The following is a 15,037-nucleotide window of genomic DNA, read 5'->3' on the forward strand; positions in this document are numbered from 1 at the left end:
GAATTTATGGCTTTTGATTGTTCCGCATCAATCTTGAGCGGATGAGTTAAGGGTGAGCTTTTCACCGAGCGTGTTCTAATGAATCTAGATTCTAGGGACATGCTGATTTATGCGTTCCTGCAAGCGCTTTGACGTTCTTCCCACGTAGCCACAATCACAGTGACACTTAAATTCGTAAACTACATTGCTCTGTTGAAGTGCGGGAAGCACGTTTTTACGTGTTGCAGGGAGCAGTTGCGTTGTCATGAAAATCACGTTGGTCTTCACTGTGTCGTAACACTTATTGACCGCTGAAATCGATTGATTTTCAAAGCGGGTGGAAATAGGCCCTATCCAAGGTAGGTGGATGTAAACATCTTTGGTTGTTCGTTCGGTAGGCTCTGTTGACTTTTCTGCATTGCATTGTGATACTTTCCTCTCTATGCCGCGGTTGATGACATGTTCAGGGTAACCGGATATTGTCAAGTTCTGAGTTCAGTTTATTACCCGAACATATCATCATCGCTCTATGCACGAGGGGGCCTATGAGGTTGATTTTTCTGCGTCTAGGACTAAATGAATTCCAACGAAGGTATTGGCCAGTGAATGTCGGTTTCCTGAAGATTGATGTTTCAAATTTATTGGTATCATGTTTTTCGACTAAAATGTCCAAAAATGACAATGAGTTATTTCGTTCTTTTTCAATTGTGAATAGCAGAGCCGGGTGAAGCGAGTTTAAGTGAATGAGAAATTGATCACAGTCCAACTCATTCCTGAAGACAAAAGTATCGTCTACATATCGCCGGTACAACAACGGTTTGACGGAAAGTCGGACACACGCTGGGAGAAAAGCTCGCAACACACGCTCAACACAAATTCGAGCATCAAAAGAATTTTGCCTTTCGTGAATATCAAATACAGATGTAAAACATTTCTGGAAATCACCTCATAGAACAGTCGTTGTTTTATTGCCGAACCAGATTCGTGGCCTTTGACGAAGCCGCGTTGATAACTCGCATACCTACGAGGCTGCTGAATCTCGTTGGCACCATACCTCATTTTCACACGCCTTGTCAATGTCTTCGTTACGCCGAATGCTTGTAGCCCTAATTAACAAGTCTGTTGTCCCTGCGGCTGACCAGTGTCCATGATTATTTGATAGCGCATGTGATTACACTGCTCCACTTCCAGTACAGTGTTATGGCATAAACTTAAACCATAGCTGCAGACGACTGTGAAAATATCTCATCAAGCCGTTGTGCACGGTGGTCATCTCGTAGCATCGCTATGTGTTAATTACGCCGATTAAAGTATTTGAGATAGATAAGACTACAACCAACGCTTACTGCTGCTTCCAGGTATGTCGTTACTCTGATATTGTTTGAAGTCATAACTTTGTTCCTGATGGTCGCGCCGTAAGGTACCATGGCCATTGAGATTAAATCGAATCGATGTGAATTATATAAATGTATGGTGGGCTGCATCATTTATATTTAAAACCGTCGTCGCAACCTTTCAGAAGTTTATAGAAAATGTGGAATTATCGATGGAATATTTTCAAGGCCTAAACCGATAGATCGCTACTTCTCATGAATTCTGATTTAAATAGTCCAGAATGGACCAAGTCGTGCAGCATATCAGCTTTCCTGGAAGGAACCGTGGCGTTTGCAGTTATGTTCACCAATGTGCTGGTTTTCGAAGCTATTCGGGCATCTCCGGTAAGTTGATGTGTCATCGTTACTAATGGTGTGCAATGCGCAATTGTGCATGCGGTAATACGCTCCAGCATTAACTCCATCGCCTATCCCGCGTATGCAGACAGAGTGCTTAGCTTGGAATATCCAAATATAACTGCGAAGTACCAAATCTGTGTTGAACACAGTTGGGCAGTGGGCACCCCCTTCAGCTGATGCCGCCAAGCCATGTGATTGTGATACACACGGGGATATTAAATTAAACGGAATGTGTCCCCAGCACTCAGCTAAGCATTCCAACTGTTTGTGACTAGCATCGACGGGAGCCGACGAACCGTCTCATGCAAACACTCGCGATTTTGGACATACTGACGGCGGTGATGAACTGCTTCATTGCTGTGCTGTGCGTCCTTCCAAGCGACGTCATACTCGGTACACCCATTTGTATTGTACAGGGCTTCTGGAATGGCGCATATAGTAAGTGTATCATTTATATATATACTTAATGTTTTGATAATTTGTACTTACCTGTAATTACGTTTATTTATTTAGGATTATTACAATCAGTTGATAGAGCAGTGGTTCTTAACCTTTATTACCCCGAGGAACACTGACGGTATTCTGGAAACCTGCGGGGAACCCCAATTTTTCGCTGATTCACATAAAGAAAAAAATTTACCACAATAGCATCTAACTACACATCTAATTCATTACTATAGGCCTGTATATTGCCGTTGCGCAGAATGAACTTAGCATTAACAGAGTGTTAAAAGAATAAAACCATTAAAATATGATTTCCACTCAAAACGAAACATTGTAATGAAGATTCAGTACTGGGGCAATTTTTTGTTTTAGTCAAATCCGTGTAAAGTCGCACTTATTTTCCCCAAAAGTTACAGTAAAAAGTTGCATTTAATTTTCACAAAAGTTGCATTAATGGACAAGTGTCTTGAAATTATTTGGGTATGAGATACTCGAATCGTTCCGTATCCAAGGCACTGTAGCAAAACTGAATGTTGGCGACTTCAACAAAGTCAATACCCCGAAAAAATTGACCCAGTGAAAGTATAATTTTCGGCGGTCTAGCCTGAATGCACGTCAAATCAGAAAGGACCTCAAATTTAAACGATAGTGGTCCATTTACATATAGTGCCAAATATTTTCAGTAAAAAGTTAGTTGTATAAAAAATCGAAAAAGTTGCTAAAAGTTGCATGAAAACATGAAGAAAAGTTGCAAAGAGTTGAAATATAAGATTCCTCCAAACAGCTTATAACACCGTACTACGCAACTTCTGAGTATTTAGGAAGCTGCCGAAAGTTGAAAAAAAGTTGCAACTTTATTCATTACAAATCTCATGTTCCCTTTCAGAAATGCGAGGCTTCACTTTGTAGCGTGTTGATCGGTCGAAATGCTAGCGGGAAACCACTTACTTGATTACAAATTAGCTTATGAACATTGAAGTTAGAATTGGCCTTTCAGAAAAACTGGGTTTCGATTTCGCATCCCGTGTGTGCGCCCCAACAGTCGCAATTCAACTGTACAGATCGGACCTAAATGTCTGAAACGATGATGAACAAGACAAGCGTGTCGTCATAATCCGAGTAGCGACGCGGCTTTAGAATGCAACGAATATTGTATAGAGGGACGGGGTTACGATTTTAAACCCGTCCTGTGTACGGCTTGGCTATTTCAGAACTTTCTCCATGCACTACCATAGTAGTGAGATCGGCGACACTTAGAGAAGTTGGTCAGAACCGGGATTCGATCCTACTTCCATTGGTGTCGTGTCGGGACTGCAGTGCGTAACCAACTGCACCAGTCACTTCCCCGTGGAAACCACTGAAATAGACATCGTGTTTGCGTTTACAATGTTTAATGCTGGTGTGATTAGACCATATACAGTATGGGAGTTCTTTATGATTATTTTTGCGTTTGTAATGTATTTGGGTTGGATGGAAATGATGTCTCTCTCTCTGACGGTGCCGCGTGACCCCGTCACAGTCTTTCATCAGCTGATTTGATTGTTGTGCGCCACAATTTGACTTCGTAACTGTCAAAGTCAAACATCCATATTTTGGATGCTAATCCGTGAATTATTTTGAGCGGTATCTCTCAATATTGTATTTGGGCTACCGTGATTCACAATTAGCAAATTAATTATTCTTGACTCATAACATGAGGTCTGACGTTATATTGTACGCTAAAAGATTTAAATGAACAGGCCGTGTTAGGGACATGATAATATTGGTGAAGTATACGCATCAAGTGTTTTGTTTACGCAGGAACGGCAAAGTTATCATTTTTCGCATTTTTGGTAATCACAAAGCGAATGGCGTACTTGAATATATCTCGTCTCACACCCAGTTCGACGAGTCTAGGTAAGCCACGGTGCTGACTATTAATCAAGTATCGTATAGGAGGCAAATAGCAACAGTAAATATGGCAAGCTGTGATGTGTCATCAGAATTATATAGACATTGTTTTGTAATATACTTAAGTTGGTCGCTCTTGTATTCAGGCATGGCCTTCATCGTGATCTGGAGCTGTGCCTGGCAATTACCACCATTGATATTTGATGGATATAATATAGAAGGGCCCAGGACTCATTGTGCTGTGGTGTGGCGTAATATGGAGACATATACCATTCTCTTCAGAGTGTTTTGCTTCCTCTTGCCTCTATTGCTGTATATTATTCCCTGCGAGTGTCTGAAGGTGAGATAGGCCTATTGTACGATTTGAGGAACTTGTTACATCGATGCTAATTATTGGCATGGTCCATTTGGTTACTATTTGACGTAAGCTGATACATGAATCAAAAATACTTGTAATTTCCTACGCAAATTTCAATGCATTTAGTAAAATGTTCATAAAATCTGAACCACGGGACTTGAACCGACACCCAATATATCGCTGTAATCGTGAAACAGCCGCCTAACCAACTGAGCTACTCTCAAAGCGAGAGAGAAACAGATGATGCCCCTATACCAAGAAGTGTTCTCAACTTTTAGAAAATAAAAGAGAATTTGATTTTTGAATTTGCGACTACGTCATACAAAGACCTGCTCGGGATAGAATCATCGCCTGACTGATTTCGCAAGGATATCAGGATTCTAAAATGACCTGAGTGAGGTTCTTACGATAATACAATCGAGAGTAACGACCGCTGATATAGCGATGGCTACAGTTGGATATAGCGCGATTGATGCCAGGCGTCTCGCATTCGGCGCACATACACGCGCCGTGAGTTATTCTAGTATCGACGACGTTCAATGATTCATTTCACCGCGCCGGTGTATATATTAGCTTTGTACGAGTTACTAAGTACTAGATAGTGCTTTGTCGAAACACACCTTGCTCTTGTACAACAACTAGAACTGAATATATAGTGGTTGGATTGACAGGTAGTCATACCTGCAATATAAAATACAGTGTTTCACTGATATTTTACTGGGCATATTATGCAAGCCTTTTATCGATAATCGTGATGTAGACAATCGCTTTGAGACAAGGGCTGTCTATTGAACAAATAGGCATTTTGAAAACCCAGTGTTCACGACATGCGCACCGCAGCAATCAGTTTCGAAGTGCACAACTCGACCGCTGACTCTACACACCTATTTTATTCGCTAATTTGACAATGGACATTGGACATTCAGCCATATTTTGCTTTTGTTCTCTACCATGGGCCAGATCTGAAACATTTTCACCAGAAGTGAAGCCATTTACGGACATACCTTTGCTGTCATATCGATTGCGCGTTGGAGATCTTGTAGCTCGTTGCACATTATCATGCTGGTAATGCTGTATTAGTATAAAAAGCAGCAATCGATATGCGTAATCTGCAACAGCGAATCTGCGCTAATCACAACAGCAAATATATTACCGCGTGTTATTGTTTGGGTAATAACATAGTATCGCGGACGTTCAAATGATTCATTTCACAACGTCGGTATATGTAATCGCTTGTCTATCCTTTGTACGAGTTAGTGCCATGTGTTGAAACTAACATTGCTGTTGTACAACACGCGCATCGCAGCAATCAGTTTCGAAGTGCGTTCGTGACCGCAGACTCTACATACCTCGATCCGCTAAATTGAAAATCGACATTCAACCATATTTTTGTAAAAGAATTGATTGCATGGCGCAATATATCATGAAATAATGCACCACGTGTGTAATGCAATAGCAAATCGAAATAATAACAAGCCAGCACATCTAGCACCAACACATGGAAAAACGTAAGAAACCATTATAGCATTGGCAACTGAAGTTATTGCAATTATATTCGTTGCCCACACTGCAATGATAATAGGTCAACTGCTTTGACAGAGTTACGCCGAATTTTCTTGCCTCTCTCGTGAATCATGGACGAATAAAATACTTTGAATCAAGAAAGTGCATTGATTAGATGGAACCGGGATTTGATTTGCTTTGCTGGTCGTCAAATTTTCATAAATGACCTGCGCGTTGTGGACGGAAATCTCGAGCAGACACGAAAATACCTTTCAATACCAGAATCGCGACCGGAGCATTGATGTGCCGGTGCATTTCTTTTTATTCGCTACTACGGGAAAGACGTGAAACATTTCCACCAGAAGTGAAGCCATTTACGGACATAAATTTGCTGTCATATCAATAGCGGAGATCTTGTAGCTCGCTGAAGAACATCATGGCAGTATTGGTGTATTAGTATGAATAGCAAAAATATTCAATATGCGTAATCTTCAACAGCAACAGAAAATACATTGCTAAAACCCGCGCATGTTATTTCGTAACATTTTTTTACTTCCAGTTCGAAGAATCTTCTGTGCGACTAATTTTTGATTATAAGTATTCCAATAGATGGGCAATGGGCATTACCAGCACATGTTAGGAGAAAAGATCTGCAAATGAATTTGATGTCTCTGAGATGCGCTGATTTAGGTCACGGGCGCTGGTTTATCTCACGCGCGCACATTCACGCGAACGTCGTGGCGAATTGTATTTTGCGCAAAACGTTTTTATGTATTCAATCTGCATTTTGAACAGGCTATTCGATAGTATAAGATGTTATTTATGGCTCGACGTATGCGTATTGATAATAGCTATCCATCTGTAATAGTTGTAATTGTCTACGACCAGAACAACCCAGGAAATTTTGGATTAAGTAAAGCCTGTTCGTGAAAATACGCTCAGTAATCATTAATGAGTGTGCCGTTTCGATCGGGATAACGCGCTGATAGACTAAACTAGCTATGATTCCCTGTCATTTGGTAAGAGAGGTGTTGGCCTATACATACGTTCAATAGATCCAGATTTTTGGAATAAGAAAACGCAAAGTATTACACTTATTACGCGGACTGTCAGTGCAACACATGTTATGCGAACTCATTCTGATATGCTGAGCAATCTATAAACCGAACAAAAACTGCTTTGTTGTATCAAATTCATGGTTGTGACTTTTTACGACCGTGTTTGCATATCATCGGATAGCTGGTATTGAAAAAATAGCTTCCGCGTTTCAGATACACTGCAACGGCGAAGAAAACGATTCTACCCGGTCGAGGGTGATTCTGAAGCAAGAAGCATCAAATTTCGCTAAACCTCTTTTATCCACCGTTGTCCTGACAACCCCTTACGTGATTATGTCGGTACATTTCAACGATCACAATAAGGTAAAAATTTAGGACTTGTTGGTCAGTTTATCGATTTAGTCCGGGTCAATTCAATATTCATTGCAGATCGGTGTTATGTCTATTTTAAACGTCGTAGCCAATTGCACTGGGTTATTGAATCCGATCGTCTATTGGTGTTTTACAGACGAGGTGAGTTTCACTCCTACCTTTACCACTACTAATAACCACTATTATAGTCTATAACAGGGGTGGGCAGACCTGCTTCATGCGCGAGCCGCATAGCTTTAAAAGAGCTACAACACAAATATTCAAAAACACGAATTTATTACGTCACAATGACATGTAGGCTATCGAAGGAAGTTTACACCGTAGGCCCTATATCTGCCAATTTACTCCGTAAATCGGCCTTCGTTGGGTAAATTGTGGCAAAGTTTTGCTGTTTGGTTTCGTAATTGCGCTTCAATTTACTATTCTATTTTCCTGTTCATACTTTCTTTTCTTGCAATGATCGATCGGAATATAATTTAAGTCGGTCTTTTGACAAAAAACGAAGACAGACGCTCGGTCAAGGGAGGGCGAATTTCAGAAGAACTGCAAGGTTCGCTCAACAAAAAAGGTTATTTCACCGAGCTGCGCAGTGTACACTACTCAGAAGGCAATGACCAAGACAATAAGCTTTGCAATATCCCAAATACACTTTAATATATTTATGAAAAAATGTGGGTCAGGGTTTAAAGAGAGTTTAAAATGTATCATGTTTCAATTTGTTTCGAATTATGACGGCAAATAAATATTTCCCATTTCCTAATATCAATACATCTACTGAGCAGCATTTATTAACAAGTTAATTCACTGCTTTCATTTAGAAATAAAATTAATACGCTTTAAAATATGCTCGCGGGCCGCAGTTTGCCCACTCCTCAAACCACTCACGTAATCGATGTTCCTCATTTCCCCCGCATTACCTGGCGTTTCACCAACTTGATAAGAGCGTGTACTCAAAAGTGACGTGGACACTGGGAAAAAACCACGTTGATAACTTACTATGAATATACATGCAGCAGTGATGTTACGCAAAAGCCAGAATTCATCTGTGTGGGTTTTGACGGTGTTCCATACCGAGATAGCTGACGATATTTCGCATGGAGTATCCTGATGGTGTCATCTAGGCCAGAGGTCTCAAACACGTGGCCCGCGGACCGCATGCGGCCCGTGGTGGCATTTTGGAATTGAAAGTATTCAACAATATATTCAATTGCCGTATATCTTTTTAGATATAAGAACTTTAAGTTCATCCTAAAACTACTATAAAAATCGCTGAAATCTCAACAACATCACATCACTTTTAAAAGCTACCATGCCGTAGAAGATCAGCTATTACGTCACATTTCTAGTTCATGATGATAAAACATGACCCGTTGATGATTCGTGACTGAAAATTGTGATTTGGTTTGGTGCGACCTTCTCGAAAATTAGTCGATTTTGGATTGACTGTATGATTAAATAAAAATGACTCTCGAGTTGAGTTGGGTCAGACGTTAAAATCAGAGAAGGACTTGCGACTCAGAACGGGGACTTGGTAACCCTACGGACGCAACAATATATGAAACTGTCATGGAGAATAGTAATATCTCAAAAGGTTGCATTGCGTAGGGTATATAGCTATCTAATCCGGTCAGTATGGCAACCATTGGCATTCTGTGACCCCCTTCACGCAATGACGCATAGTTGGTTACATGCTGGGTGTTGTTTGTTATTTTTATCCATGTTATTATCGGTGACGAATAAAGTGATAGTAGTACGCTCTACAGCTGTAACACCAATGAGATCTTCGCTGATTGGGAATTTATATTCCAGGGTTTCTTAACCAGGGTCAGTAGATCCCATCGGGGTACGAAGCACCACACCATAGGGTGTACAAGATGCATTGTGGAATTAGGCCTATATGCCATGGAATATTTTCTTGGCCAATTTATTCAACTGGAAAATAGTCTTATTTTTTGTGAATGGGCTTTCTGATTTTAATATAGGTAGCATCAGAAATTGTGTTGAAAATGGACAGGGGCTACGAAAAATCTCATTGGAAACACAATGGGTACGATCGCTAAAAAGGTTAAGAAGCAATGCTATTACTATGGCTCAATAATGATTATATTCAAGTTGTTATTGATATGTTCCAATAATATTCGAAGGCAATTCAATTTGACTTTGGCAATGGCAGTAACAATACCCTAAACTTATCACGACTATTTCAAAAGCAGGATTAGGCTACACCGCTCTAATGCTCTGCTGATATCAGATCAAACTTCAGTAGATTTTAAAATATTCTACCTAAAATTCTGGCACGTCAAAGGTCCACTAGCTGCAACATTATAACCCGACAGTTTTACGATGTCATGATGCATCCTCTCGTATGATGTCTGTAACTCATTAAATATAAAAATTATGCTCGGCACAAAAGCAATTTTATTCAAATATTTGAAAATGTGATTTTTTCCGTGTCAATCGCGAATAATACAATAGTAAATGACATTTCCACGATGTTTGTGGAATGCCTGTTTGCAAAGTCCCGTCAAATAAGGTATACTTGTAAATTATATATTGAATATCTTTATTATTGATGCTGCGGCCCGCGGCGTCATCAAAAACTAGGAAATTGGCCCGCGAGCACATTCGAGTTTGAGACTTCTGATCTAGACTGTGGTAAGCTGCAAGATTGTCACTGAAGGATTAAGGTAGTAATTTTGTTATCGAAGTAGAGTATGTATAGGTATGCCCTGTGTACTGATCTGGCATCCAGCTTATCGCTTAAAATTTTTCACGAACGCCGGTATCAGGTAGGCCTATATATGAGCCACAAAACGGCCTCCCCGCGTCGCCCGGATGATGCACCTGCTTTAACCTCAGCGACTAACGAACGTCAATCAGTTTCCGCAATGCAAAACATAAACTGTATACGTCTGCAACTCCGTATCTTATTTCGTTCAATGTAGTGTACTTATTTTTCCATGTTTACTCTTCAGTTCAAAAACAAATGCTTCAGAGTTTTGCGGAAGGACGGAATCGAGTATGATATGGAATTGGAAACGGGCGAACTGCCAAAAGCTCAGGCTTGATTCAATTGAAAAGCAAATGGTGGATAGAATATGGTGAAAATAAACGCAGAATCGCAAACGCGTATATGTCTTTGAGAATAAGCTATTAGCTAGTCCCAATTATCCTCAGAGGTATGGTCAAAGTAGTCAGAGATGGTACGTCGTGCATTACCACTAAAGTACAAGTATAACTTGCAATTTCCTGTACATGTTAAAATTATCTGTAATAGAAGTGAAATGAAGGAAATGGAGGTCTATAAGTTCATGTAAGTAGGTGCAAAAAATAAATTTGGTCGACTTGTCGCATACCTTAGCTGTTAATCGGAAGTACTTTTGAAGTTGGCGGGTGCATCTTAGCGACAAAATGATCTATGACACTATACTAATAGGTTAGGTCTAATATTCTATTATAAATTCGGTTACCCTGGTACAGTGGCTATTTTGTCCGCTTGGTGTGACAATTTCACTCATATAGGCGAGACAATCACACTCCGAAACTAACTCTACTTTGCTAAATTCAGAGTGTAAAAAGTAACTAGTTTTGCCTAAAAAATATCAAGTATAAGTTGAAGTAGTCTAAAACACAGAAACAACGGAGTAAGTAATACAAACATAGGCAAAATCTGCTTGAGTACTCCGAATAATTCGAAGTATTACTTCGTTACTGGCCACCTCTGAATATAATAGCTCACGCACGGAGAACATAGATGCATAATTGAAACAGGAGAAGGTTCCACACGCCGCATTTAGTCTGAAAATATTTCAACAGATCCTGACAACATCATCCAGCATTCTTGCGGGAATGGGTAATCGACGTCACGGAGAGATGAAACGTGGCCTTTGGACTCAATATACCATTCGTGCGTAGACCTGCTTTGTCTATAGGACGGATTGTTTTCGCAAAATTAAAATTTGAGGATGTAGTTGATGTTATATGCGCTAAGTGTAATCGCGTGTAAATCTAGATTGAAGTAGCCTATATTTGGGCCAGTGGAATATAGCATGTTCCCGAATCCCGATTTTGCGGGCATATCCGAATTCGTCTCCATTAGGGCATAAAATGATAGGCTTGAACACTGTTCCGGTGAATGTAGCTTTGTACAGTAGTACAAAAAGATGGCTGGATGAAGGATATGTATTTCAGGATCATACTAAATCTAGCAATTTGAGAAAATGAAAGGTCGGAAGAATTTTATTAGAATTGAAAAAAATGGAATGTACATTGCTCGGGTATTGCTCAAGCGAATTCATTCGGTAACGAACTATAGCCGTAATCCACCAAACATGTCAGTTCTCGAGGCGTAATGTAAGGTAGAATTAGTGGTTACACCAGTAACCATTTAGAAGACAGTTGTCACGTGAAATCTACGTGACAAATAGGGACACAACTCAGGCCCAAGAAACTAACAAATATGAATGACTTACTTCGCTGCACTATCCTTCTGAGACTTGGGACATCCCTATTCTGCAAATGGTCTATTACTATTATCGATCACAAACTATGGAATTGTATGACCATGAGCATTGAGCAGGAAAATTGGTAGCCTCGTTACGCTGCTACATCACCAGGCTGTGACAGCCTATCCTCCAATCGCAAGACATGCATGCATTTAAAATTGCAGAAACCTTGCAATAATCCAGCGCATGTACTGATTTCAAGGATGCAGATTAGTCGACATTGCCAATAAAATCGATTTACTACTGTGTCACTAAGCATCTTCGATCGCAGTGACGTCAGCGTGTTAATTTGCGATCTCGTGTATAAGCAATCCGTCCTCGGACATCGACGATCGCAGATGTGTGAGATTATTCAGATTTGAGATCTTATGCCTGTCAGGATCACTGGCCCTGCAATATATATCCGAACATATTTGAAGAAGTTAGCATAAAGCTCGAAGCCGGCGCGATAAGGGTGAAGCAAATGGACTTGATTTCAATCTATACAGGACGCGGGTTCAAATATGATAACTCACCAGCTCTAATATAGTATCACACTCCCGTACCGGCGGACTTGGTGCTAGAATGTTACCATTCCTAAAGATAACATTAAACTATTCACACGAGTTGCATTTAAAACAAACGGTGTTTTAAAACCCTTCGTTTAAAACATGTTTTAAACAGTGTTTTAAAAAAAGGCCTTTAAAAAAATGTGTTTTTTTAAGTTGTACAATCATGCCATAATTGTGTAAATACTTTCCAAAAACAAGTTATATGAGCCTACGGACAATTACCACACAATATAGCCGACTTATATCGATATGGGATGGTTTGAACCCTCAAAATAGTCGGCTCAACAGTTATAGTACAGATATTTCGTAAAATGAGCTATATTTACCATATATTTTCAATTGTCAACGTCAATCCATTATGAAGTCACAATTGAATATTCGGGACGTTATGGCTTAAAAAAGACAATAAAAAACATGTTTTAAATTAGGGCCTTGTTTTCAACATGTTTGTTTTAATTGAATTTTGTTTTAGATGCAAACCTAACGATAGTGGTCTTCTGCGCGTCAAGCTATTGGATTTGTTTCCGGCGTTTTAGAATTTAGAGGGCAGCGTTGTAAAATCCTTTTCCCAGTGTAACTCAGAGCGACAATAAACAAAGGTTGTTGTTTGTGGTATTCATGTGTCTATCGACTAGAATGGTTATTAACCCCAGGTCAATTTTCATTATTTTGATCCCGTTTCTGTCACTTCTATAGGCGCTTTTAAGACACCACTTGCTCGGATGAGATGTCGAGGAGAAGCCTAGATAAACCTCCAACACTTAGGTAGGAACTCTGAAGTCGGCGCCGGACTCGAACCCGTAACCCATATTGGTGTTGCGTCTGTGGATCATAAAACTACGCTACCTCGCCACCATAAACATAATATAAGATTGTCTCCCATTAGCCATTGTAATCTGAACTGCTGTGTTATCCAAGGTCGAGAATTTAGATGCTTAGTGTGGTGTTGGGAATGAAATAAAATTTAAAAATATGGATGTTCGAAACAAGACTCTTGCTTTAAATATGTCTTTTATTTAGCCACTGTAAATTCATAGGTGGTCTGAAACAAAATACTTTACTTTTCAGATGTACTTTAGTGGGTTTTCCCTATACTTGCAATGCTTATTCAAGTGTTTAGTATCTTAGCAACAGTTTTTAGTTTTTAAGCAAAACTAGGCCTATTATATACTTTGTACTTGGAAATCGCGACTTCGACTTTTGAGTGTAACTTTACGACGTTACTTTTATACTTCTACTTGAGTACAAATTATAACGACATTGTTCACCTTTAATATATTCGATATCAACCCTGCAAAGACTGCATGGAATTCATTTATTTCGCTTGGCTAGCTGCCTGAGTGCCTGCTGTACTCGATATCTATACTTAATGAGGGATGTCATTCAGATTTAATTCAAAACGACACGATCAATCGAGTTCATATGCATGGTAGCGCGGCAGAGAACAAAATTACTTCGGATATAGTCTTTATAAATAATCGCAGAAAATCACGCCGAGTACTCCAATCCCACCCAGATTCATTCCGGATGATTGTGAGTTTATGTCATATGGCTAATGCTATCAAAGTATCCGCGTTTGCGATTGATTGAAGATATATTACATTCATTTTACATCGGGCCTTCTTCATATGTGATTACATTTTTAAGAAGGAGTACAACGTATCAGCTGTTGCGAGGAGTGGGATTCTATTCGGATATGAACACTGAACAGGTCGGTTGAAATCCGCCTGATGAATCAAAATGTGCATAGTGCGAGTTTAGATTTGAAAATTTTTGAAACCATATACCGCGGAGAGGTTTCTTTGGAACACCTAGATTCAAACTGTTCGTTTCAACACGTTATGTTTAATCATTTCTATCAGGCAGGTCATCTTGAAGTTATTCTAGAATAGTGGTTACGTATAAATCACAGGATAAAATGGATTCCCTGTCAAGGTTTCCATCCATTTGTTGGGACCGATTAGGTAAAACTAAAGGATTTATTTTTAATTTAAACGACTATTCACTATTTTGCTGAGACTGACAACTTCAGATCCATAATGTTTACCTTTCCAAAGATTGATCCTACTACTACAACTTTTTATTTTTTCCACAAGCCCAACATAGCATCTCTGAATAGTTATATGTTTGTATTAGAAGGCTATTTATTATTGACAATTTGGCCATTTAAATGAGTGTGCAGTGTGCACAGTAGGATATCTCATGATGTGAGTCCTGACGTTTTAGCAGTTATGAATCGAAATTGCCTCGCGGTTTACCTTATTTAAAAAATGACTAATTAAGTTATCAATCATTTTAAAAATTTTGAGGTTTCGGGGACCCCTGGGTGCTCGCGGATCTCCGGTTGAGAACGATTGATCTAAATCAATAACAATGCTAAGATAATATTTCATACATAGATCCTGAGCGACTAAATCACTAAATCTACTAATGTCTAAGCGTGACGCAATCTATTTTGCTCCACACAATAACAAATTAAGGCCACGAGTGTAGCATGGACTCATCAACAATCAGGACATTTCTCGTTATTACATACACCAAGACAGTCCGGAGACCGCTATCCTTTATTATCCCTAACTATCTTGCATGTATTGTCTGTACTGTAGGCCCCATCTGGGACACAATTTACGAGCTAGTCGAGATG

The 15,037-nt window shown here is 39.6% G+C and overlaps 1 protein-coding gene across 2 annotated transcripts; it reads left to right on the forward strand.

The window, feature by feature from the left end:
- Positions 1-353: 353 nt before the first annotated feature.
- Positions 354-10,463, forward strand: LOC145458990 (medium-wave-sensitive opsin 1-like). Of its 2 annotated transcripts, XM_080337507.1 has the most exons (7): positions 357-1,697; positions 1,988-2,150; positions 3,957-4,052; positions 4,193-4,386; positions 7,179-7,328; positions 7,395-7,478; positions 10,313-10,463. In XM_080337507.1, the coding sequence occupies exons 1-7, from the start codon at positions 1,569-1,571 to the stop codon at positions 10,403-10,405; spliced, it is 909 nt and encodes a 302-aa protein (XP_080193633.1). In that variant the 5' UTR covers positions 357-1,568; the 3' UTR covers positions 10,406-10,463. The 2 variants fall into 2 exon arrangements, with proteins under 2 accessions (XP_080193634.1, XP_080193633.1); XM_080337508.1 differs by lacking the exon at positions 3,957-4,052 and having other exon boundaries at positions 354-1,697.
- The last annotated feature ends 4,574 nt before the right edge of the window (positions 10,464-15,037 follow it).

This window comes from Botryllus schlosseri, chromosome 16 (genome assembly GCF_051294905.1).
Source record: "Botryllus schlosseri isolate E-star chromosome 16, Bs_hap1, whole genome shotgun sequence".
NCBI classification, from domain to species: Eukaryota; Metazoa; Chordata; class Ascidiacea; order Stolidobranchia; family Styelidae; genus Botryllus; species Botryllus schlosseri.